The following is a 23132-nucleotide window of genomic DNA, read 5'->3' as shown; positions in this document are numbered from 1 at the left end:
AAGATAATGCAGAGACTCTGAATGGGGAATTGGTTCAACACTAAAGATGGAATTACTTGCCAGTTCAGTGTGGAACAGGGTAAGGATCTGTCTCTGCATGTTTAAGATAAGTCGAACTGAAAGCACACTCAGCAGTGACCAAGCCTTACATCAGCAGAAACAATCAGAAAGCTTGGTTCACCTTTGCTGAGAAGCATGTTGTGTGGAAAGAGGAGAGCTGGTCCAAGGTTCAACTTTCACAAAGTTTAATTGATCTGGGTCTAATGGGAAACATTTTGCTTGGCATCTGAGTTAAGACTGAAGCCCAGGTGCATTTAGAAGTCATTTAAAGGTGGATGAAAGAGTGGCATGGTTTGGGGGATGTTTTCTGCAGCAGGAGTTATATGCACTGCTACATGACAGAGTAAATGCAAATGTTTATCAGAACTTTCTTCAGCAACATGCAGTTCCTTCTCTGCAAGCATCTCCCAATCAGCCTGCAATTTTCATTTAAGACAATGTCCCCATCACAGTGTAAAATGGGTAAAGCAGTTCCTTGAAGCTAAGAACACTGGAGTAATGAAATGGCCAGCCCAGAGTCCTGATCTTGGCAACAAAGTTCTAGCTAAGAAACCCACTACAGTTACTGAACTATAGAAGAGAGTGAAAGAAGAGTGGACCAAGATCACACCAGTGCAGTGTGAGAAACTAATAATAATATATGCAATATGTCAATATCTTTAAAGGCAATATCTTAAAATATGTACACATGTCCATTACTCCAGTCTTAAGTGTCCCACGATCCTTCAGAAATTATTGTATACTGTATGCTGATTTATGCTAAAAAAAAACATTTGTTCTTAAAGGATTTTTTTATACACAACATTATTTAAGCATTATTTATTTTTTGTAACAGTGTCTTTACTAGCCTTCTTAAAAGAAGATGCATAATTTCTACTTAAATTCTGGTGATTGTGAGATTATTTCTAATGACTGTGAGACAAATCACAATCCATGCACTGTTTATGTCAGTTGTCTTATTTTATATAAACATTTTTCCCCTTTCATTATGTCTTGATTTTACTTGATCTCCTTGCTTCTAAACCTATCACTACCATTCAGAAGATTCAAACATGTAACTCCAGGAACTTTCTTCTTGGACTCAAACGTTGTGTAGTTCTTTCAGTCAGCGTCATGTAACTTTCAATGATTAGAAGTCAGGAATAAAAAACTAAATGATCAGGACTGACTCCAGCTTTTCCTGGGTCGGAGGACTGAAAGTCCTAATCCCGATGTATATGGACATTAGTGGATTAAGAAATCTTTATTGTGAACTCACTTTTCCTCTGTGCGATTGTTACCTAACAGTGTGGAAAAACCCTTGTCCTTGTCTTTGTGTGCACTATTTTCCAACTCGGCCTGCTCTTGCAATCATACATACATGCATGTCCAGGCGGAACTAAAGGTAAGGCTCCTCTCGACACATAAGTAGAGTACACCGTCATCCATCTAGAATTATATTAACACATATGTGGGGGAAAATGCCATTCATGCGAACACTTTTCAGTTTAATTGATATCATAGTCCCAAGGGAAACACTTCTTACATGTGAGTGTATGTGTGTGCAGGAATGCTGTCTCCATCGGCCCAATGCAAACATCATTACCCCTAAACACATGACCTCTGATTCATCACCATGTCATGGCTTTGGAGGTAGATGATCAAAGCATTGTCTACAATGTATTTCTCAGAGGTAATTTTAGATATTTATACAAAAATGTGGACAAATGGAAGTGTAAACAAATTGCTCATATTGCACATATGGCTTCAGACTGCAACTGAAATGGTTTTAGGAACCTAGGTGTGCTACTTGATAGCAATCTTTCCATTGAAAGCCACATTTCTAGCATCATACAGTACCTACAGCTTGCAGCATTAGACATGAACCACAATATGATCTAAGGCACAGATGAAAGGATATTGCACACACACACACACAGCAGACTGTACGAATGGAAGAAGGCAGATGAAAGAGAGAGAAAAAGAGTGTGAGGGTTGTGACAGCAGCACATGCCTATATTTGAAGAAAAAGAGGACGGGAAACAGCTGAGAGGTTTTTTAGATGCAAGTGCTCTTTGGCACAGCTTGTCCACTTGTCTTGTTCTCTTTCTCTCCCTCGCCCTCTCTCTCTCCTCTTCTCTTCCTTTCTTTCTGTCTTTCCTTTCCGCCAACTGCCTTGTTAAATGTGATGATGAAAACATTTCCACATGTGCTACCGGTTTGACCTGGTCTCTCCCGTGCAAAAAAAAGCAAAAGAAAAAAAAAGCCCTGTTCTATTGTTTCTACAACACATCCTGATAAAAGTCTGTGGAGTCTTACAGAAGATGTTCTCTGTTTGGTTCTTACTGATGGCAGCTAGATATTTCTGGATAGTTAACTGCACAGAGTGAAAATGACTGTTGGATCAGGGCTGATGTACTGACAAAGCCAGGAAACAGTATCAGGAAATCTTAAAATCTGTCAGCACAGTCTAAAACTGGTCTCAAAGTGTGTATAAAAATGTTCATTGTGTGAAAAGAAGGAGCGTCTGTAAAGGCAAGGCAATTAATCATTCTGATCTGATGGATTTGGAAAGATTATCTTTAGGGGGACTCAGGAAAAGACACACAAACGTATTTCCTTAGCTTTCGAAATGGGGACACACCATGATTTCTTCTGTTTGTGTGTGTGTTTGTATATGTATAAAGAAGTGTGGATACTGCATACAGGTCTGCATACATAATGCAAAATAATTTCAAACAGCGGCAATATGTCTAAATGACTCTGGAGTGCATTCTTGTTGAATGATGTCCAATAAATGTATTTCAGAGCAATTAAGTAATTTGTTTTTCTGTCATTACAGCTGAGAATTGTCTAAACCAATCAGCAAAAAGAACTCTGCCCCTAGATTGACCCTCAAGACAATGATTCTCTTTCTGTCATCCGGTCCATCTTTCCTGTATTTTTCCCCCATGCACCTTAATGTCTTTTGTTTCTCTCTGTTACTCTTACTAGAAAGAATAATAAAAAGACTCACCACGGGTTTTCTTTCACCAGTGCTTAGCTACCATTTAGTTCTCTAAAACGGTCTGTATTAGACTCTGAATGTGAAAGTACCCTTGTATTTAGTCAGAAGACTGTCTGAATTGTTTCTCAATACACAGACTGTTGCACCATTGACAAAGACAAATGAGAGAAAGCAGTATAAACAAGCTTTATCTCTTTCTCTTTCTGCTCCATTATTCAAACACTGATCGACTGGATCAATACATGGAATTCCTTTGAACACCGAGGCACAGGTTTGTTTGTTGTGGGATAGCGAGTGTGTGTCTGTGGTGGTGGGCTCTTCTGGAATAGTGTCTTCTGTGATACTGAGTTATTTTGCTGTGCAACACACTTACCACCTAGAACACATACGTAAAAAAACAGTGTTTTGTGTTTTGTGTTTGATTTCTTCAAGCCGTGTGACAGGTTGCTCTCTTGAGAATGTATGCTAGACTGCACAATGTTCTGTTTGGTCTGAAGGGAGGAATAGTTTGGGGTGAAAAAAAACCTTTCTGTCACACACACACACACACACACACACACACACACACACACACACACACACACACACACACACACACACACACACACACACAAATGCAGTCTTGCTCTTTCTCCCACACACATACACACTTTCTCTTAGTTTCTCTCTGCATGAATGGGGTCTGCACTGGCGGCATCAGCTAACCCTGCTGGAATGCTCAAGGAATGTGAAAGATGAGTCTGGGATTGAGAGAGAAAGAGAGATTGAGAAAGAGGGATTATGTGGGTAGCATGTCAAGAATTATCTAATGGTCCTTCCTCCTACAGCCACACATGACCACCATTGTATGTAGAAAACTGGAGCAATGGTGTTAAAGTTTATTTTGTTACAGTTTTCTTCTTCATGATTCACTAGTCATTTTCCTCTGACTGAACTATACAGTAATAATCACACACACAAAAGATTACTGTAATAATTTTAAAGTATACTTACACAGTAATCATACAGTAATCACAAACAGATTATTATTATTTTTTTAAAATTCAGATTTGCCATCACAGGAATAAATTACATCTTAATATAAGATGTATTTGAGATTAAATAAATGCATCATGCAGTATGTTGAACATATGTTTTGAAAGACTTCAAACATTGCAACCAACCCAAACTTTACACACAGAATTATTTTTTCTAATTATTTGTTTTAAAGAAAATAATTTTATTATCTTTCAGGTGTTTTTCATGGTATACCTTTTACAAGAGAATATTTTTACTAAAATTGTTTGTTTTTTGTCATGATGCATCTTGTCTTCATTTTCACTGAAAAAAAAAAAAAGCTTAAACAGCAGAAATGTGCCTGGTAATTTTGTTAATGAGATTAACATTGAGAAGACCATTTTTCCTTATTTTTCATAATTATCTGTGTGGGTTTTTTTTTTTGGCTTGTTTTAGTTCTATATCTGTATGCAAATGCTTTGGCAGTATGAGTGTAAAATTTCAGTTACTGATAAAAACTGAGATTGAGAGACTTGATAAACTGAGCATGTTGAAGGTGCAATATCTAACAAACTTTTTTGGATGGAGACTAGATTTTCTAAGCATGTCTTCATATACTCGCAGCAGTCCACTATGTCAAGGAGAGCTTATGTGGCTTCTACCTCAAACTTAAATTTGTCTCAACACCTGGGTTTTTTGTTTTGTATTTTTTCCCTTCTGAATGCTGCATAGATGTGAGACATGTTTTATCAGAACACGTTTGGTCCGACGGTTGGCACATTGCGTACATTTTAGCTCTTGTAAACCTGCATGTCTGCACTTGTCTTCTGATGCTGTCGGGCTTTGTTTCATTTTCAAATCAGGACAAACCAGACAACATGGGTAATGCTGCAACTGACTAGCTGGAGGGCAGTTTTTTGTCTGTCTGTGGGTCTATCTGAATGCTTATAGGGGAAAAAAAGTTAATTGCTGTCCGGACTGATGTCACCCTAAAACCAGAGTTAAGCACAGAAAAAAACTAATAAGAGATTCCACCAGTGTCATGCTTGGGGCTTTGGAGAGCTGGTTTGACATCAGTTACGTCCTGCACATACACACACACACACACACACACATTCCCATTCAAGCACAAACATACACATACACACAATGAAACACTTCCACACGCTTGAATCCACACTGCGAATGTCCGTCCATTGATTTATGCATGCGGTTGGTTGAAGAATAGCCTAAATTGTCGGAAGTTGCCCCCTGCAGCGATGGGTTGTTTATATGATCCTTGAGGGGAGTCATCCGACATTAGGCTCCTGTGTGTGTGTGTTTGTGTGTGTGTGTGTGTGTGTGTGTGTGTGATCATTTGCTGAAACACTCTAGAGACTGATGGAGCAGTAACAGTTTGTAGAACAGATAGAGTGAGAGAGAGAAAGAAAGAGAGAAGGTTTTTTCCTGTTAATGTCTGTTAATAAATGGAACAGTGTTGACTTTATTCACCAATTGAAAATATTGATACATATACTAAAAAACAACACTTGGGTCCCCAAACTTTAGGTTAATGTACTCTATTCATTTATTTTCATGTATTCATCATGCTGAATTTGTTTTGTGTATATGTATTTTGTACATTTTGTCTGTAATATTTATTTATTTATGCTATTAATGATAAAACTAGTTGAATTTATGGGTATATATATTATAAGTGATTAATAATATAAATAAATAAATAAGTGGGTAACACTTTAGAATAGGGTTCCATTAGTTAATGTTAGTTAACTACTTTCGTTAACATGAACTAAGCAAGAACAATCCTTCTACAGCATTTATAAGTCTTAGTTCATGTTAATTTCAACATTTACTAATGCATTATTTAAATCAAAAGTTGTGCTTGTTAACATTAGTTAATGCACTGTGAATTACCATGAACTAACAATGAATAACTGTATTTTCATTAACTAACATTAACGAAGATGAATAAATACTGTAATAAATGTATTATTCATTGTTTGTTCATGTTAATTAATACATTAACTAACATTAACTAATGGAACCTTATTCTAAAGTGTTACCAATAAGTGAACCAGAATATGGTTATGCAGAAGGCATTAATATGTGATTTATAAGTACTTATAAACAGCAAATATGCAAGTAATATGCATGCTAATAAGCATTTGTAAATAGTGTTCCCTAATCTAAATGACTCACTTTGACCTCTAAGCTTGACAGAGCACATTTTCTGAAACTGCTGCAAGCAATTTAAGGTATTTCTCTACCAACCGCCAGATTTAGCCACTGATTTCGCCCTCCAAAGACAAGTCATCCATCACAGTGTCACATGATTGACAAGCAAAGAGTGTTTCGTATTAGCTGCTTCCTTGATTCTTCTTTGTTGTTTAGAAGTCTCGGGCTGTCAGAGAAACGTGTGATTTTAAGAGGACATGTTCAGGGTGGTTACAACCCTGATGTTAGCATACTCAATTTGTGCTCATTTTCAGTCAACTCAAGACCTCATTCTCTTAAATATATTCGCTCTCCTCAATCAGTTTAAATCCAAAGCGTAGTGTGTGGAAGTATCATCTAACCCTGGGGCGTTAGGGGATCTTATCGTTAAGGCTAACGGCTGGCTGCAGTGAGTGAGATATACGGGCTGCTGCCGCGCTGGTCCATCTCCTGTGGTAAATGAGCACGAAAGCCGTTAGCTGCAGACACAGCTGCTATGATTTTGGCGCCAGTCATCTCTCCATCCCACTACTGACAGATGAGGCGGTGGAGCTAAATGTTCTGGGTGAAATCAGAGACAACGTATTGAGTTGTCTAGATGTGTGTGGGTGTGTAGGTTGTGCAATCTGCCTTAACACTTTTCATTTCACGTGCTTTGCATCACATCATATAGAGTGAATGAAATGATCCTATAAAGGTATTTAAAGAGAGTAGTTCACCAAAAATGACAGGTCTTTTGTTATTGTTATGTCTCATGCCATTCTGAAGCCTTTTGGAATGTCTTTCTTTTGTAGAGCACAAACAGTAACATTAGGCTGTCTGTGCTGCTATTTTCCATTCGATAAAACTGAATTACCAAATACTATTTTTTGAAAATATATATTTATTTTATTTTGTTTTTTTAGATAGTAATTTATTTTGAAATTAGTGTAAAATATTATTTATATAATAATACAAATATTGTTTATTATACCATTACAATTTTTCAATGCGTGGAATTACATAAAAAAACAGTGTTATTATTGTTAACTAAAACCATAAAACATGTTACTCAACAAAATAAACATTAACTGAAATAAAATTAAATATAAAAAAAACTATATAAAATATAAAAATAATTTTTATTTAGTTTTAAATTTGAAATACTACAATTACAAAAATAAAACAAAACTATAATTTAAAAATAAATAAATAATGGTGACAATTTATCTTTTTTGTAAGATTTTTTTTTCTGATAGTCTGGTCAGGCCAATAAGTTTTAGATTTATATTCTTTGAATCACAGAAGATTGTAAATGCATTTTCTTTATTAATTACAAAAATTATATTTTAGATGACAATAATTATATATTTCATTAAAATATAATTCAATTATGATCATAATTTAAAAGTTTTATCTTTAAATGTACCCCCCCCCCCCCCCAAAAAAAAAGAATTCAGAACATTTTTTCAATATTTCCATCAAATTTTTACATTTTCTTCATAAAGCACAGCATAAAAATTAACACAAGTCATCAAAAAAAATGTAAGGTTTTGTATTTCATGTGGTAACAGCTTTTTAATATCAATCAGCAAACTTACTTTTGCAATCAATTTTACAGTGAGCAAACTAACTACCCTATTAAGATTGAAACTAGGGGCATTGGCTTTGCAGCAATGGAGACAGAGGACACAAAAAGAATGAATGAGGTCAGTGAAAGAGTGAGCTGAGTATTGACAAAGGGTCAGAACGAAAAGGAATCCCCAGGCTGATGGATGAGAGTCGGCCTATGAGAAGAGACAGAGCTGCAGACACATGAGTACAGCTAAAGACAGTGCAGAAACAGACAGATGGTTAGACGGATGAGCGTGAGTCCTCTCTGCTGGACGGATGGCCACACTGCTCAGACCAGGTTCGGGTGAGGAGTCAAAGTTCACACTGGGTTTAGGGTCATCATCACTGACACAGAGTGATGAGTCAAAGGAATGTTCTTAAATCAGCTTCTTCACAAGCTCTCTGAAACTTTGTCAGCCTTGACAGGTAATATGAATGACTAGTTACATAGTGTTGAAGTTAGCTGGGTGGGCTGATGGTCTGTTGTACTAGTGTGAGCAGCAGCCCAGACCCTATCTATCTATCTATCTATCTATCTATCTATCTATCTATCTATCTATCTATCTATCTATCTATCTATCTATCTATCTATCTGTCTGTCTGTCTGTCTGTCTGTCTGTCTGTCTGTCTGTCTGTCTGTCTGTCTGTCTGTCTGTCTGTCTGTCTGTCTGTCTGTCTGTCTGTCTGTCTGTCTGTCTGTCTGTCTGTCTGTCTGTCTGTCTGTCTGTCTGTCTGTCTGTCTGTCTGTCTGTCTGTCTGCATGTCTGTCTGTCTGCATGTCTGTCTGTCTGCATGTCTGCCTGTCATTATCTGTCTGTCTGTCTGTCTGTCTCTGTGTGTTTCTCTCTCTCTCTATCATTCTATCTTTATTTAATGTTCAGTCTGGATCTGGACTGCAGTTTTTCCAGAGATCCCTAAGGGAACTAAAGTTTTTAAAGACTTACAGTAACTGAAATTCATTTACTCCTCCTCCCTCCCTTCTTTCTCTCCTCTCCCTGGTGTGCGCTTTGTGCTGTCGGGCAGCAGATCAAAGCACATTTGTGAATGTCACCCATGGGTATAGAAAATGGAAAAAGAGAGAGGGAGAGATCGAAAGAAATGAGATAAACCATTCATTAGTGACAGCCTAAACTCCGACCGTTCCATTTAATGTGGGCATAGTTCAAGACTTGGGCTTTTATGAGTATTCCCACCCCTTTCTCCTCCCCTCTCCTCCTCCTTCCTCCTCTCTCTGTCATCACTTGATGATAAATGTTCTTTAGAGTCTTATTGTTGTATTTAGTTAACATACATCAGTGTACAAACCCGATTCCAAAAAAGTTGGGACACTGTACAAACTGTGAGTAAAAAAGAAATGGAATAATTTACAAATCTCATAAACTTATATATTTTTCACAATAGAATAAAGATAACATCAAATTTTGAAAGTGAGACATTTTTAAATGTCATGCCAAATATAGGCTCATTTTGGATTTCATGAGAGTTACACATTCCAAAAAAAGTTGGGACAGGTAGCAATAAGAGGCCGGAAAAGTTAAATGTACATATAAGGAACAGCTGGAGGACCAATTTGCAACTTATTAGGTCAATTGGCAACATGACTGTGTATAAAAAGAGCCTCTCATTGGTGGCATTGTCTCCAAGAAGTCAAGATGGGCAGAGGATCACCAATTCCCCCAATTCTGCGGTGAAAAATATTGGAGCAATATCAGAAAGGAGTTTCTCAGAGAAAAAATAGTTTGAAGTTATCATCATCTACAGTGCATAATATCAACCAAAGATTCAGAGAATCTGGAAAAAAACTCTGTGCGTAAAGGTCAAGGCCGGAAAAACCATACTGGATGCCCGTGATCTTCGAGCCCTTAAATGACGCTGCATCACATACAGGAATGCTACTGTAATGGAAACACAACATGGTCTTAGGAATACTTCCAGAAACTGACACCATTGGCCGTTAGAGGAACTGCAGCCAGTCTCATGCTCGTTCTCAGTGCGCAGAGGAGCAGGCTCTTTTTTTGTTTTTGTTTTTTTACTTCGAGGAGTGTCTGTTGGTGTCTGAATTGTGCTGGAGGCTGGTCGCTTCTTTCCATCCACAGAGTCCATTTGGAAACACTATTGCCGCTGCTTACTATAATGGCCGGCGTGCCGTACGGTTGTAAGCCCATATAGACGAGAACGCGCATGACGTCACATTTTGTGAATTTTTGCGTCAATTCGGGCCCGACTCCTCCACACACAATTGAGCCTACAGGCTGATACAGGCAACCGTGGTGGACAGTCGAGGTGTCATTCTTTTTTTTAAATTATGGTTGGCTCATACATGTACAAATGAAAACTCTATCTCAAAGATTTTTTTAAGTAAAAACCTCCACATAGCTCCTTTAAGTAAAGTAACAAAGTATTTTTACTTCGTTACTTACCACCACTATCTTTCACCCACAGAAAACATTTGGCGCATCATAAAGAGGAAGATGTGACAAAGAAGAATTAAGACAGTTGAGCAACTAGAAGCCTGTATTAGACAAGAATGGGACAACATTCCTATTTCTAAACTTGAGCAACTTGTCTCCTCAGTCCCCAGACGTTTGCAGACTGTTATAAAAAGAGAGGATGCCACACAGTGGTAAACATGGACTTGTCCCAACTTTTTTTAGATGTGTTGATGCCATGAAATTTTAAATCAACTTAACTTTCCCTTAAAATTATACATTTTTTCTCAGTTTAAACATTTGATATGTCATCTATGTTGTATTCTGATTAAAATGTTGAAATTTGAAACTTCCACATTATTGCATTCTGCTTTTATTCACAATTTGTACAGTGTCCCAACTTTTTTGGAATTGGGTTTGTATATATTTATATGGTCTATATTAGATAATGTACAATTTCTGCTGAATCTATCACCCACACATACATCATATTCTGTCAAATCAGCACTATTTTAAGAAATGCAAGTATAAAGCATGAAAATACACACTGTCTCTAATACAGGCGTGTGAGATTATGATTTAGCAGTGACTCATGTTGTCAGATTGATTCAGTGCACCTTTCCTTTAGCCTCGGGGATGAGTCTGAGAGTTCCTACATCCATACAGGAGTAAAACACACTTAAAACTGTTGTAGGGTTGTAGTCAGTCATCATTGCAGTAGCTAAATCATGATAATTCCCATTAGATTGTAGCACTTCCTGTGTCCTTTATCTGCTCACATCTCTCTGAAATCTGTTCTTACTGGCTCAGAGACATTGGCATAATCAAAGCAAGTTAATTTCCTCAGGTTTTTGGTTCAGCATAACCAAAACATCACTCACACATGTACCACACTGTTTGATACGGCAAATATGAGGGAGGAGGAGGAGGACTGTGGTTGAACCTTTTATTTGTGGACTTCATCCAGGCTACAGTTTACTTTCTGTTTGAAGCATCTTTACACCAGGTATGCTGCAAAAGGAACTTGCTTGTGGTATTCACTCTCATTCTGAACTTATTTGATCTCGGTTACCTGCCACAGGGACATTTCTCATTACCAGGTGCAGAGGAAATGCCCTATGGGCTAGGTAGGTGGGACTTCCTGTACCTTATTTTCTAACTATAATCCTTTGCTCCAACATAAATCCCTCACAACAGTCAAAACTGGGTACAGGAAGGTGGAGGCTTTACAAGTAACAGTTTCCTGGATTGTGACTGAACTTCTGTAGCTGTTTGACTCAACACTATTAACTGGGCCAGAAAACGAATGCCTGTAATTTTTTTTAACATTTTATCACATTTAGAAAAATGTAGATTTTAATGCAAAAAATAAAATAATCTATTATATCTGGACCTACTTTTAATCTTGCCCCGGTGTTAAGTCACCTAATCTTTGATCTTTCCACAATCTTTTTATTTATAAATTTTTTTACCATTTATGTGAAGAAAATCACCTTCAGACTTGGAAAGCATGCAATATCATCTGTCTGAAATGTCATTAGTCCTTCGAGAAGCAAGATGTTGAATGGGTTAAGTTTGGTCTGCAGGCAGGGTTAAGGAAGTGAGCAAAAGGCGGACAAACATATGAGACGCATGCTCTGCCAGCTGGAAACCATTTTCTTTCAAAGATGCTTAGGAGTGGAAACACAGACGCACACACACGTATGTGTATATACACATAGCTACTGCAGTTACACAACATAGGACAAGTGAATAATAAACATAAAAGATAAATCCAAACTTTTAAACATCGGCTCAGGATCGAGGTTGAATATGATGGGTCCATGTCAAACAGGAACTTGATCAGTGTTTCAGAATTGGTAGGCTCTGTGATGTCCGATCTGTTGTATGAATCCATGAGTAATTGTATTATATAATCAAATTTAGGGTAGGAATGTAGGTTGAGGTGTGTGTGTGTGTGGTCCTTTGTGGATTAGTTTAAAATGCAAGGCTGTTTACGAGCACTGCTGTTAGTTTGGGTATAATTACAGAGAGATGTCCTACTGTGTGTGTGTGTGTGCGTGATTTGAGCTTAAACAGGAGTCTGTAATAACATGTGTGTGCTGGGTCACTAAGAGTAAAGAACTGGAGTTTTGGATTATTAATGAGATTTGACGTCATTGCCCTCTTTTGGACTTTGCTCTACTATAAATAAAAGAGCAGCGCTTATGGCATGAACTATATACAATGGACATCTCCAGAGTAATGAGAGGCGAGCGTGGGCCTCTCCATTAGGACAAGCCCGCCACCTAGTGTAAGTATTAGGTACTGCAGAGTCAGTGGCGTATTAGTCGCAGTGTTATTAGGCATAAAACGCTATACATTATACAAACGTATACATTTTATATTAATTAAAAAATAAAAATAAAATTCAGATTTTATTATTTCAGTATTTAAAATTTTTTGTTAGGGTTGTTAGAGAAATTGTAATTTAGTTTTTGGTCTTGTCATTTATTAATTGCTTTTTGGCTGAAATATCTGGATCATATGCACAAGCTGCTAAACATTCAGCAAAGAAAACTGAAGTTTGGACAGCAGCCTGTAGCCTAAAATAATGCTTCATGTATTTTTAGATATTTTTTTTTTTTTTTTAGCAAATAAATAAATAAATAATTAATATATATATATATATATATATATATATATATATATATATATATATATATATTTTAGACCATCTCTAATTGATTTTAAACCACACCATGTTTTCTCAAAAACTGATAAGATGAGTTCTGCTTACATGATGTAAACAAAATAACTGAAGAAAACAGAAGCATAATGCTGTATGAATTTATTTCAGATTTATTTGCCTGACTACAACTTAAGTGTTTTGGAAAAACATAACCCAACATTTTTTTTTTTTTACATTTCTTAAATTATTAAAGAAAACACCGCTAATCAATAACAGCCCAAGCAAATTTCTTTTGCAGGTCAAACCTCATCAATCAGAAATTAAATATTTGTATTATGTAAAGTTAGGACTTGTTCTTGGCCGGTGGCATCTTCCTTTGTGGTTATTTCAGTGTGAAGTATGCAAGTGTGCTCTAGAAGGCTTTAAAGAGCTGGTTTGGAAGATAGCTGAGATGAAGGAAGGACGTTTGCGCTTCTCTCTCCAGGTTGGCTAGTTCCCGTACGGTCGGGGCCAGTATATCCACATGGCCCTTATAAAGACCAGCTGGGGTGTGTTTGAGAGGAAATAGATATTGAGATAAGTTACAGATAAATGGAGGCATACAAACAGGACAACTGAAACATACTCACCCCCACCAGTCCTGCGCTGCCCATAAGTCACTTTGCCATCAAATTCATCCACAGGTACTTTGATGTCAGGTTCACACTGAGTAATGGTGCATTTCAGATGTTCCTCGATTTCTGACAACAACTACAAATGGAAAAACGATTAAAGTACAAAATAAGTTCAAATCTCGTAAATGTCATGTAAATGTGCTGAGTGAGTTCTCACCTCTTTCTCGTTGTACCAAATAGTACATCCTCCATTCTCTTTGAGTTTGGTGTTATTGCAGCTTTTTCCTCTGCTGGCACAAACATGGTACCACACCTGTGTGAAAGCCCACACATACACACAGTTAACACACTAACACGTTACATTTCTACACTGCCAGTTCTGCTTTACTTCCTACTTACCTTCTCTTTCTCCATAGCCACCAGAGATATAGCCAAACCCATCCTGTAATGACATCACAAATATCAATGAATGATTGATATTAAAATGTAAATGCAGACAGACGGTTATCTTCAGCTAAAGATGAATGCTGGCTGTCACCTGTCCGCTCTGCCAACTCTTCCAATGCGGTGAACATAGTTCTGCTTCTCATCGGGTAGAGTTACATTTATCACTGCAAAACAGGCAAGAATACTGCAATTTTCTGTGTTTTTGAATTTTGGATAAGAACATTATTAGTCAAGCCTATGTTTTGAGTTTATTAATAAATTGCTTTTTATTTTCAGTGCAATCATTTTGCAAAACATTAATCTATTTTTTATAATAAAAAATAAGTGTATAATTAATTAGTATTCTTTATTTTGTTTTATTAAATACTATATTGTTTTTATTATTATGAGCAATAATTTGTAATTATTAAATGCATTTTAATATCATTATTATTAATAATAATGAAAACTAATTCTGTATATTAGTTGTAGGAAACAAACTAAATTGTTGGTATCAGTCATAAAAAAAAAATATATATTCTTATATTTCACACCATTGTGAAGGTAAATTCATTAAACAGAAGAATTTCTCATTCTTACCATAAGGAACGCCACGAATATCAATTCCTCTAGCAGCCACATCGGTGCAAATCAGAAACTTCACTTCCTGTTTCTAAAGTAAGGATGATGAAAGGATATTTCAACAGAGTGGCTTTTATCAGGAAAGTTATTTAAATAAAACAATAAAATAAAATGTGTTTGTGTGTGTATACATGTCACCCTAGACGACAAAACCAGTCATAACTGTCAATTATTTGAATAAATATTTGAATATTACTTGATCTGAATAAATAAGTTTTCCATTGATGTATGGTTTATTAGGATCGGACAATATTTGGCTGAGATACAACTACCATATTTAAGTTTGGCTGGTCCTGCGACTTGTATTCAGGTGCGACTTTTCAAAATTAATTTGACATGAACCGAGAGAAATGAACCGAGAGAAAACATTACCGTCTACATCTGCGAGAGGGCGCTCCATGCTGCTCAGTGCTCCTGTAGTCTACACTGAAGGCATAGAGCGCCCTCTCGGGGCTGGAGACGGTAATGTTTTCTCTTGGTTCTTGGTTCTAAATAAAAGCGACTTTTAGTCTGGTGCAACTTATATGTTTTTTTCCCTTGTCATGACGTATTTTTGGACTGATGTGACTTATACTTAGGTGCGACTTATAGTCCGAAAAATACAATATTTGAATATCTGGAATCTGAAATACTGAGAATATCGCCTTTGAAGTTGTCCAAATTCAGTTCTTAGCAATGCATATTACTATTCAAAATTCTATTTTGATATATTTACGGAAGGAAATGTACAAAATATCTTCATGGAACATGATCTGCACTTAATATCCTAATGATTTTTGGCATAAAACAAATCAATAATTTTGCTAAAAATTATCCCAGAGACTTAAGACTGGTTTTGTGCTTCAGGGCCACATTCATACACACACTTATATATATATATATTCACATACAAAAAAAATTAATTCCTTTTTTTACCTTGAATTGCTCCAAGTTATATTTGCGCTCATTTGGTTTCCTGTCGCCGTGAAGACAGACACAAGAGAAAGGGTGTCCTTTCTTGTCTGGACCTGCAGAAAAAGCCAAATGTTTGCATCTAGACTTGGTCGTATATAATGGCTGTTAGAAAATGAAGCTAAAACCCAAGCTGTGTGCCTCACCTCCTCCCTGTTTGATGAAGTACTGCTCCATATTATCGCAGTCGATCTTCGTCCTGCAAAAGATGATGGCCTGATCCATCTTATGCTCCTTAATGGCTCTGATGGCATACTCTCCCTTCAGAATCTTAATGGCCTCTGACCACATCTCTGTAAAAAGCCATATAACACAATTCACTGCAAGACCTTTCTATCAGACCAAGTCAAAGTCCTTTTTAAATGGTCACAATTGATATGATATGAGCCTGGAAATATTTAGATATTTCACCATGATTTCCTTAATGGCTGGAAATTCTTACCTGAAGTGTTGCTTCCAGGTCGTGTGTCATCCTTGGCATGAACTTCATCAGTCTGTGAGAACACAACATCATTGATTTAGACTATCATTCAGGAGTTTAAAATGGCAGTATGAAGTGAGATCTTTGCTAGTGTTAAATATTTGTACCCAAATGTGGTTTTTCCCCAGTTTCTCCCAAATTCGGTCTTTTTTTGGGTTGACTGGCACCACCACATGATGGACCGTCTCTGGTACAGAATCTTCTCCCTTCAGATCCACCCATGTGGGGAAATGCATGATCTTCTCCGAGAGCTTCTTCACATCAAATGAGTGCAGTGTAGCAGAGCAAACGATCACCTACAACACACACAGTCATTCGTTCATTAAAAACTGCAGCTGAGAACTCTAGAGAAAGCTGAAATCTAGCGCTTCGATCACCTGCAGTCTTTTGCCGTCTGAAGTAACCTGTGGGATCTGGTTGTAGATCCTCATGATGAAGTCAGTGTAGCCAGCTGTGAGGAGTCCATCCTGAACACATTTATTCAGCAACCAATTACAAAGGGATTTTCTTTGCACTTTCCCATATGTTCAGATAAATTAAAATCACAATCTTGATGATTCTGTTTTTTTTTTTTTACAAATTGAGGTAAAATATAATAATAAATAATATTTACAGTGAAATCAACAACTTGTCACAAATGCTGTCAACAGAACTTGTAGTCAATCCAAAGCATTCTTTTAATGAATTTTAGTATTTTAGGTTGAATTTTAGTGTTCAACATACACACTCATCCAGCACCAGGAAGCGGACTTGAGAAAGATCCAGCTTTCCTGTGGATATGAGGTCATCCAGTCTGCCAGGGGTCCCAACCACAATATCAACCTAAAAGGACAATTTTAAAAAAGTATAAACACCGAAAAATGCATAGTATTATAAATTTTGAGTTCTAAGTTATGTATTATGGTCTAGGACAGGGTTCTTAAATCACTTTGAAGATAGATAGATAGATAGATAGATAGATAGATAGATAGATAGATAGATAACATATGGTATAAAATTAAGTTATTTAAACCTTATTAAAACTGGTCTGTGATAACTTTTGTATAGTAACATTATTTCACTTGATACAATGCTATCAAATATTCATTATTGTACAGTCTTGTTTACTAAAGTTATATCTACATATTTTAAGTTTTATATTCTACCATTCAAAACTGTGGGGCCAGTAAGATTTGTTTTATGTTTTTGAAAGTAGTATCTTATGCTCATCTAGTCTTCATTTATTTGATCAAAATACAGTAAAAAAAAAAAAAAATAATAATAATATTATGAAATTTCATTACAATTTAAAATACCGGTTTTCTATGTCAATAGGTTTCTAAATATAATCTATTCCTGTGATAGTAAAGTAAAACTTTTTAGCAGTCTTTCTTCAGTCTTCAGTGTCACATGAACCTTCAGAAATCTGCTTTGGTCCTCAAGACTCTCTCATTCTCAATGTTGAAAACAGTTGTGCTGCTTAATATTTTAACAGAGAATGTTTTGTAGTCTTTTGGTGTTATGTTTGTTCAAGATTTGATGACTAGAAAATGTGATGAATAGAAAGTTCAAAAGAAATGGTTTTATTTGAAACAAATCTTTTGTAATTACTGTCTTGACTGTCACTTTTGATGAAGAAAAGCATATGTTAGTGTATATTTTAATTTAGCCTTTAGCATTAAAGATAATTGCACAAAATAATATTTTGAGAACAAAAAAATAATAAAAGACCCCTGGTTTAAGATTTATACACTTACTCCGCTTTCTAAAACGGAGAGCTGCTCTTTAGCAGCCACTCCTCCGATGATCAGAAGATCCCTGCAAAACATCATGATGTTCAGTTAACTCCAAATCCCTCAGCAGACACTACCACTCACTGCAGCTCTTCTGTTACTCTCAGCTCACCTCAGTTTGGGGTTATCAACATATTTCTTGAACTGGTTGACATTATTGAGTGTTTGTTCAGCTAGCTCTTTAGACGGCTCGATGATGAGAGCTTTGGGGGCGTTCGAACTGGATTTGACCTGACTCACTTTAGCACTGCCTGAGGACAAATACACATCACAGACAGAGTGTCAGAAACATTAACACAAGCCCTGCAGGCAATGAAAAATGAATGTGATTTGAAGCTCACCTGTCTGGCTGGATTTGACCACATGACCGTCTGAAGCCTGGTTCAGGGCCACATATCCATCCTTAGGTTGGTTTTTGAAAGGTTCATCACCAAAGTTGAATTTCAGTTCACCATTCTGAGTGCGATTGGCACAGACACACATTTTGAGAAAAGCTGTTTTGTAATAGAAATTTTACGTAGCAACAACAAGCTGTGTATATGTCAGATACCTTCAGCACACAGGAAGCAAAGAAGGGCTGGCTTTTCAGCTGGGAAGGGATCTCAAAAGCCAGACCCAGATCATTACCTGCGAAAGACAATCAGGAATCTGTTACAGCGGCTCGCATTTGCATTAGGGCTGCACAGTATACTGATATTAAAAAGAATTTTGTGGTACCAAACATTTATAGAGAGGTAAACTACTATTGCAATTTTTGGGGTTGGTATATTTTTTTTCTCTTATGCTCACCATTTATTCAATCACATTTTATTTTTATTTTTGTGGAAAAAGTGATACAGTTTTTCAATTTCTTTGACGAATTAGAAAAAAAAAACATCCGAAATAGAATTTAAAATATTTGAAATAGAAATCTTTTGTAACACTACTATCATATTTGATCAAATTATTTCATCCTTGCTGAATAAAAGCATTAGTTAAAAAAATATATATCTTAATTATCCGGTAAGGTAGTGTGTAATATAACATTGTTTTATGAATTATTTTACATAATCTGGATGACTGTTCAGCATAGCTCTGCATAGTGTGACGACATGCTCAATTAAATTAAATTTAATAATTCACTAAACCATTTCAAAGGCATAAATAAAAAATAAAAAAAGCCCTACCATTTTTGGAGAATGAAACTTGGCCTTTATCTTGATCTATGTAGCATCCAATGGTGTCGTGCATCGTGAACTCCTAGAAAAGGCATACATCATATCAATACACCAAAGCTTGAGTGTCAAATCAAGTTCCCTTGTCATACCTTACCTCTCCATAACTATCAAACTGCTTATTGTGAGATTTCTTTCCAGTACCTCCGAAGCCAAATCCATATTTGTCCGTTCCTAAGAGAGGGTAAAAACAGAATACCAAATATTATTATTACTGTAAATAATGACATGGGATTTGACCGAACAGTTCAACGAGGTCATACTCAAACATACCCAAGTCCAGTGATGCCAGGGCCGTAGACCAGCCCACCCTGCACAGCCCTTGATCATTACAGGTTACTTCATAATAATACTTCCCTAGAGAAAAATAAGCAGAATAAATCCCAGGAATCCATTGGTTTTGGAAAGAAAAAAAAAACACACACACAAAAAATGTTCTCTTACCTTTTGTGACTGCTTTGGTGGAACGACAGCCATGCCACTCTTTGAACTCTCTGCTCTGACAGCACAGGCCATCTGGACCAATAGCTGAAGGAGAAAAGCCAAAATGTAATATAATAATATTGTTGCAACAAAGAAGTGGAAATAAGCTTCCAGAATCACAATGGAAAATTCAGAATCAAACCAGGCTACGTGTTAAATACTTACCAAATGCTGGACTTCTGTCATAGGGGTTCATCTGCCATTTATTGAAAACTGGAAAGAAAATCAATAATCAACCAAAAAAAAATATTTTGAGCGTAAACGTCAGGAAAGTAGTTTCTGGGGGGGGGGGGGGGGGATCTGCCATATCTAGCAGTCTTAATATACTTCAGACAGACGGAGGTAAAGTAGATGTAATTGTTTTAAAAATAATCCATTTCATGTTCTATCTTTTTAATTAGTATCTATAAGCAATTATAGTAATCATTAATATTTTGAATTGGATTTAATTTTTTATTATAGTTTAAGTTTTCATAATTTTTTTATGTGATTTTGCCATTTTATTTATTTACATTCCATTTAGCTTTAATTTCAGTACTTCAACTTAATTTATTTAAATAAGTTGCCAAGGCAACATTTGTACCTTACATCTTTAAGTACTTTAGTATTTTGTCTAATATTTATATTTTATTTTAGCTTTATTTCAATTAATGAAATGAAATTCACAATTAATGTTTTAGTTAACAACAACAACATAATACTTTGATGTGTTCAAAGTAAGCCACCAAAACCAAAGACTGTCCCAGGAAAAAATAGGAATGTGTCGCCACCCTATATAGTAATTCTTACCCATAAAACATCAGTGTAAACTAAGCCTGGCTACATACATAAGTGTGTTGAATGCTGATATACAGATGAAGGTTTAATACCTGCTCCTCCTGTCTTTACAGCACTGCGTCCCTTCTTCCCCTCCTGCTGGTCTTTAAGGGTCTCATAGACTATTTGGATGACTGGAATACTGAAGGCCTACAAGACCAGATTTTTTTTTCCACATTAATACAATTCTGATGTATGGTAAAATACAAAGCCTAAGAAACCCCAACACTACTCTAATCGGCCACTATTAAGGTCTATGGTTTCAAACTTACTCCTGTTTTTCCGCTCCCAGTCTCAGCAGCCTGTAAACATAAACACACAGGTGAGCACAGAGGTGCTGATCATTCACACTCACTCTCTCTTTCACACACACACACACACACACACACACACACACACCATGAGCACGTCTCCTCCGCCCAGAATCAGAGGGATAGACTCGGCCTGAATGTCTGTTGGCAACCTGAAAGAGAGAATCAAACCATTAACTACTTTACTAATGCACAGATAACAAATTATTAATGCATTTATGTGTAGAAGAACCAGGAAAGATCGTCTAACTCACAGCCAGTCCATTTCTTCCACCGCCTGTGCAATTTCAGGCATCACTCCCATTTCTAGAAGGCAACACGAAAAGATATCAAGATCGCAAATAGTTTAACCACACTCAATATATAACTGAATAGATGTTTTGCTAAAACGCTGATAGGTATATCTCACCTCCAAACGCTGCCATGTTGTCAAACTCCGGTGAGTCTCCACCGGATATAACGTGTGCTGGTTTAGGTTTTGACAGAGTGCTACATAGAAAAACGGTCCGTGCGGATCATGCGTCCGCGCTTCAGTTCCGCTAATCTTGTTTTTAATATCAAAATAGATGATAGGTTAATTTTATACCACCTAGAGCGACAAAAAATTATAATAAAAAATTCCAGCTAGAGATACTTTTAGACAACAACCTACAGATAGTCAGTCGTGATATATGAAAGATCATCGGTCCCTTAATATGTACCTCGCAGACCTCCGTAGTGTGACGTGGAGGAAACATGGCAAGTGATATTATTCTGGAAGACGAAGAGGAGAATATTTTATATGATTTACTTATTAACACAGAATGGCCGCCCGAAACAGATACGCAGGTTTGTCAAAATATACACCCCTTCTTTGACTAAATGATTATTTGCACCCGATATTAATATATTACGTATAATTAAGCAGATCCGTTCTGCCCAAGTCTATATGAGCCACGTATCCAAGTTCATCATCTTCCAGTTGTTTATTTTCTTGTTAATTTGATTTTGGAATAAATATCATCATGATAACTTGCAACTCGTCATTTATTTATTTTTCTCATGTTGTCAAATATCACCAGCTTCAGTTTTGAGGAGCAGGTTAAAGTTCAAACTTCGGAACTGTTCACTATACAGGCTGATGATTACAGCTGCTAAAAATAGTCTGAGATCATTCGCTTGTGTTTGATTTTCAGCTGCGTGGACTGAAGGAACACAACTCCTCGATCGTCGCAAAGGCAGTAACAGGTATGAAGTGCAGAGATGAGACGCAGCACGTGGAAATATTTGCAAGATGTCATGTTGTCCTGCATACTACCTGAATATGTCTCAAAAGTTAGAAAAAATGTGACTGTTATTTCTAGGTAGGCTGCTCACGTGTTTCTTTCCAAAGCAGCTTTACAGAGAACAGTGTTTCAGAATGAATGTGTTCATTTGGCAGATATGTTAACTCGTGGTAAAATAAACTCCGTTTGAAAAATAAAAGTGCTAATCACATCCTATTTAGCTTAAATCTACTTGTTAAATTAGATTATTTGAGTTTTAAATGGGATTCTGGGGATTATTTTGTTTTTACACATGAGATCTGCTTATGCACTTCATTTTAATACAACAACTTTCTATTCAAATGGTGCCTTGTTTTGCAGTTTTAAGATGATTTACTATTTAATAGTCAAAATATTGTCTTTACAGGGCCCTTCAGGTTTATTCTGCACTACCTTTGGTACAGGTGAGATATTGTCTCTGCTTTTTGTATTTACAGGGAAGTATACAGTAGCTGTGTATTTAGAATTGGTGATGGATAGCAATTCTGATAGATAGTGATTGGTAATAGATATTGATTTAAATAATTAGACATGAAAATATAACACCACATTCAATACCTTTCAAAAGTTTGAGATAAAGATAGAGTACTACTACTACCTAGTTATTCTCAGCACCCGTTTGTGTTTGTGTGTGATTGACTTTTAATTTATTTTAATTTTTTTTCTGTATTTCAGCCCCTCCAGTTCAACTCTGCCACCTGGACTGGTTCGCCTTGCAACCAAACAGTTGAACTGGCAATTGGTTCTGGCAAGGTGATACAATCAGTTTTTAACATACTGTATAAAAGATTATCATCCACACCTCATTGAGTCTGCATTCCCAAAGTTTATGCTGTGTTTCACCAAAAAAACATTGTATTTTTGCCCCTAATTTAGACTCTAGAGGTTCATTTTAACTGCAGCAACACTGTTTTCTTGGATTTTCATGAAATCATTCGTTTGTGTGCTTTGGTTCTTTTGAGAGATCCAAATTTAATTAAACGTCTGTTTGTGGATGCAAGCCATGTAATCTCAATCAAACTCATTTTTTCCTTCCCTGTTCTACTTGTTTCTGCCAGTTATCTAGTTATGCAAAACAGTGCAATACAAGCAGAGACAGCGAGCTTTAATTAGCTATTGATTTCCAGATGGAAGACAACATTCCCTGTGTTAGAAATGTTTATTTTTGG

General features: G+C 36.4%; 2 protein-coding genes across 3 annotated transcripts in view; one reads left to right on the top strand and one right to left on the bottom strand.

The window, feature by feature from the left end:
• Window positions 1-13093: 13093 nt before the first annotated feature.
• On the bottom strand, window positions 13094-21186 carry LOC127938749 (ATP-dependent RNA helicase DDX1). The gene is made up of 26 exons (XM_052535583.1): window positions 21069-21186; window positions 20914-20965; window positions 20748-20811; window positions 20621-20650; window positions 20402-20498; window positions 19698-19745; window positions 19494-19577; window positions 19323-19406; window positions 19147-19223; window positions 19002-19074; window positions 18386-18462; window positions 18177-18291; window positions 17948-18086; window positions 17800-17860; window positions 16787-16885; window positions 16441-16530; window positions 16171-16359; window positions 16025-16076; window positions 15729-15875; window positions 15547-15638; window positions 14590-14662; window positions 14102-14174; window positions 13963-14005; window positions 13781-13876; window positions 13579-13699; window positions 13094-13492 (listed from the first exon to the last, which is right to left on the bottom strand). The coding sequence occupies exons 1-26, from the start codon at window positions 21082-21084 to the stop codon at window positions 13362-13364; spliced, it is 2223 nt and encodes a 740-aa protein (XP_052391543.1). The 5' UTR covers window positions 21085-21186; the 3' UTR covers window positions 13094-13361.
• Window position 21187: 1 nt separating this feature from the next.
• The window catches only part of LOC127938747 (NBAS subunit of NRZ tethering complex), a 122252-nt gene continuing 120307 nt past the window's right edge, over window positions 21188-23132 (top strand). Inside the window, exons 1-4 of one of the 2 annotated variants that reach the window (XM_052535579.1) lie at window positions 21188-21487; window positions 21835-21886; window positions 22331-22367; window positions 22639-22716. In XM_052535579.1, the coding sequence (XP_052391539.1) occupies window positions 21395-21487; window positions 21835-21886; window positions 22331-22367; window positions 22639-22716 (260 nt within the window). In that variant the 5' untranslated portion in view covers window positions 21188-21394. The remainder of the gene's footprint in view (window positions 21488-21834; window positions 21887-22330; window positions 22368-22638; window positions 22717-23132) is intronic. The other variant, XM_052535580.1, reaches the window with a different exon arrangement.

The sequence above is a fragment of the Carassius gibelio genome, chromosome A20, assembly GCF_023724105.1.
Source record: "Carassius gibelio isolate Cgi1373 ecotype wild population from Czech Republic chromosome A20, carGib1.2-hapl.c, whole genome shotgun sequence".
NCBI lineage: Eukaryota > Metazoa > Chordata > Actinopteri > Cypriniformes > Cyprinidae > Carassius > Carassius gibelio.
This window is presented reverse-complemented; position numbering and strand designations above follow the sequence as displayed.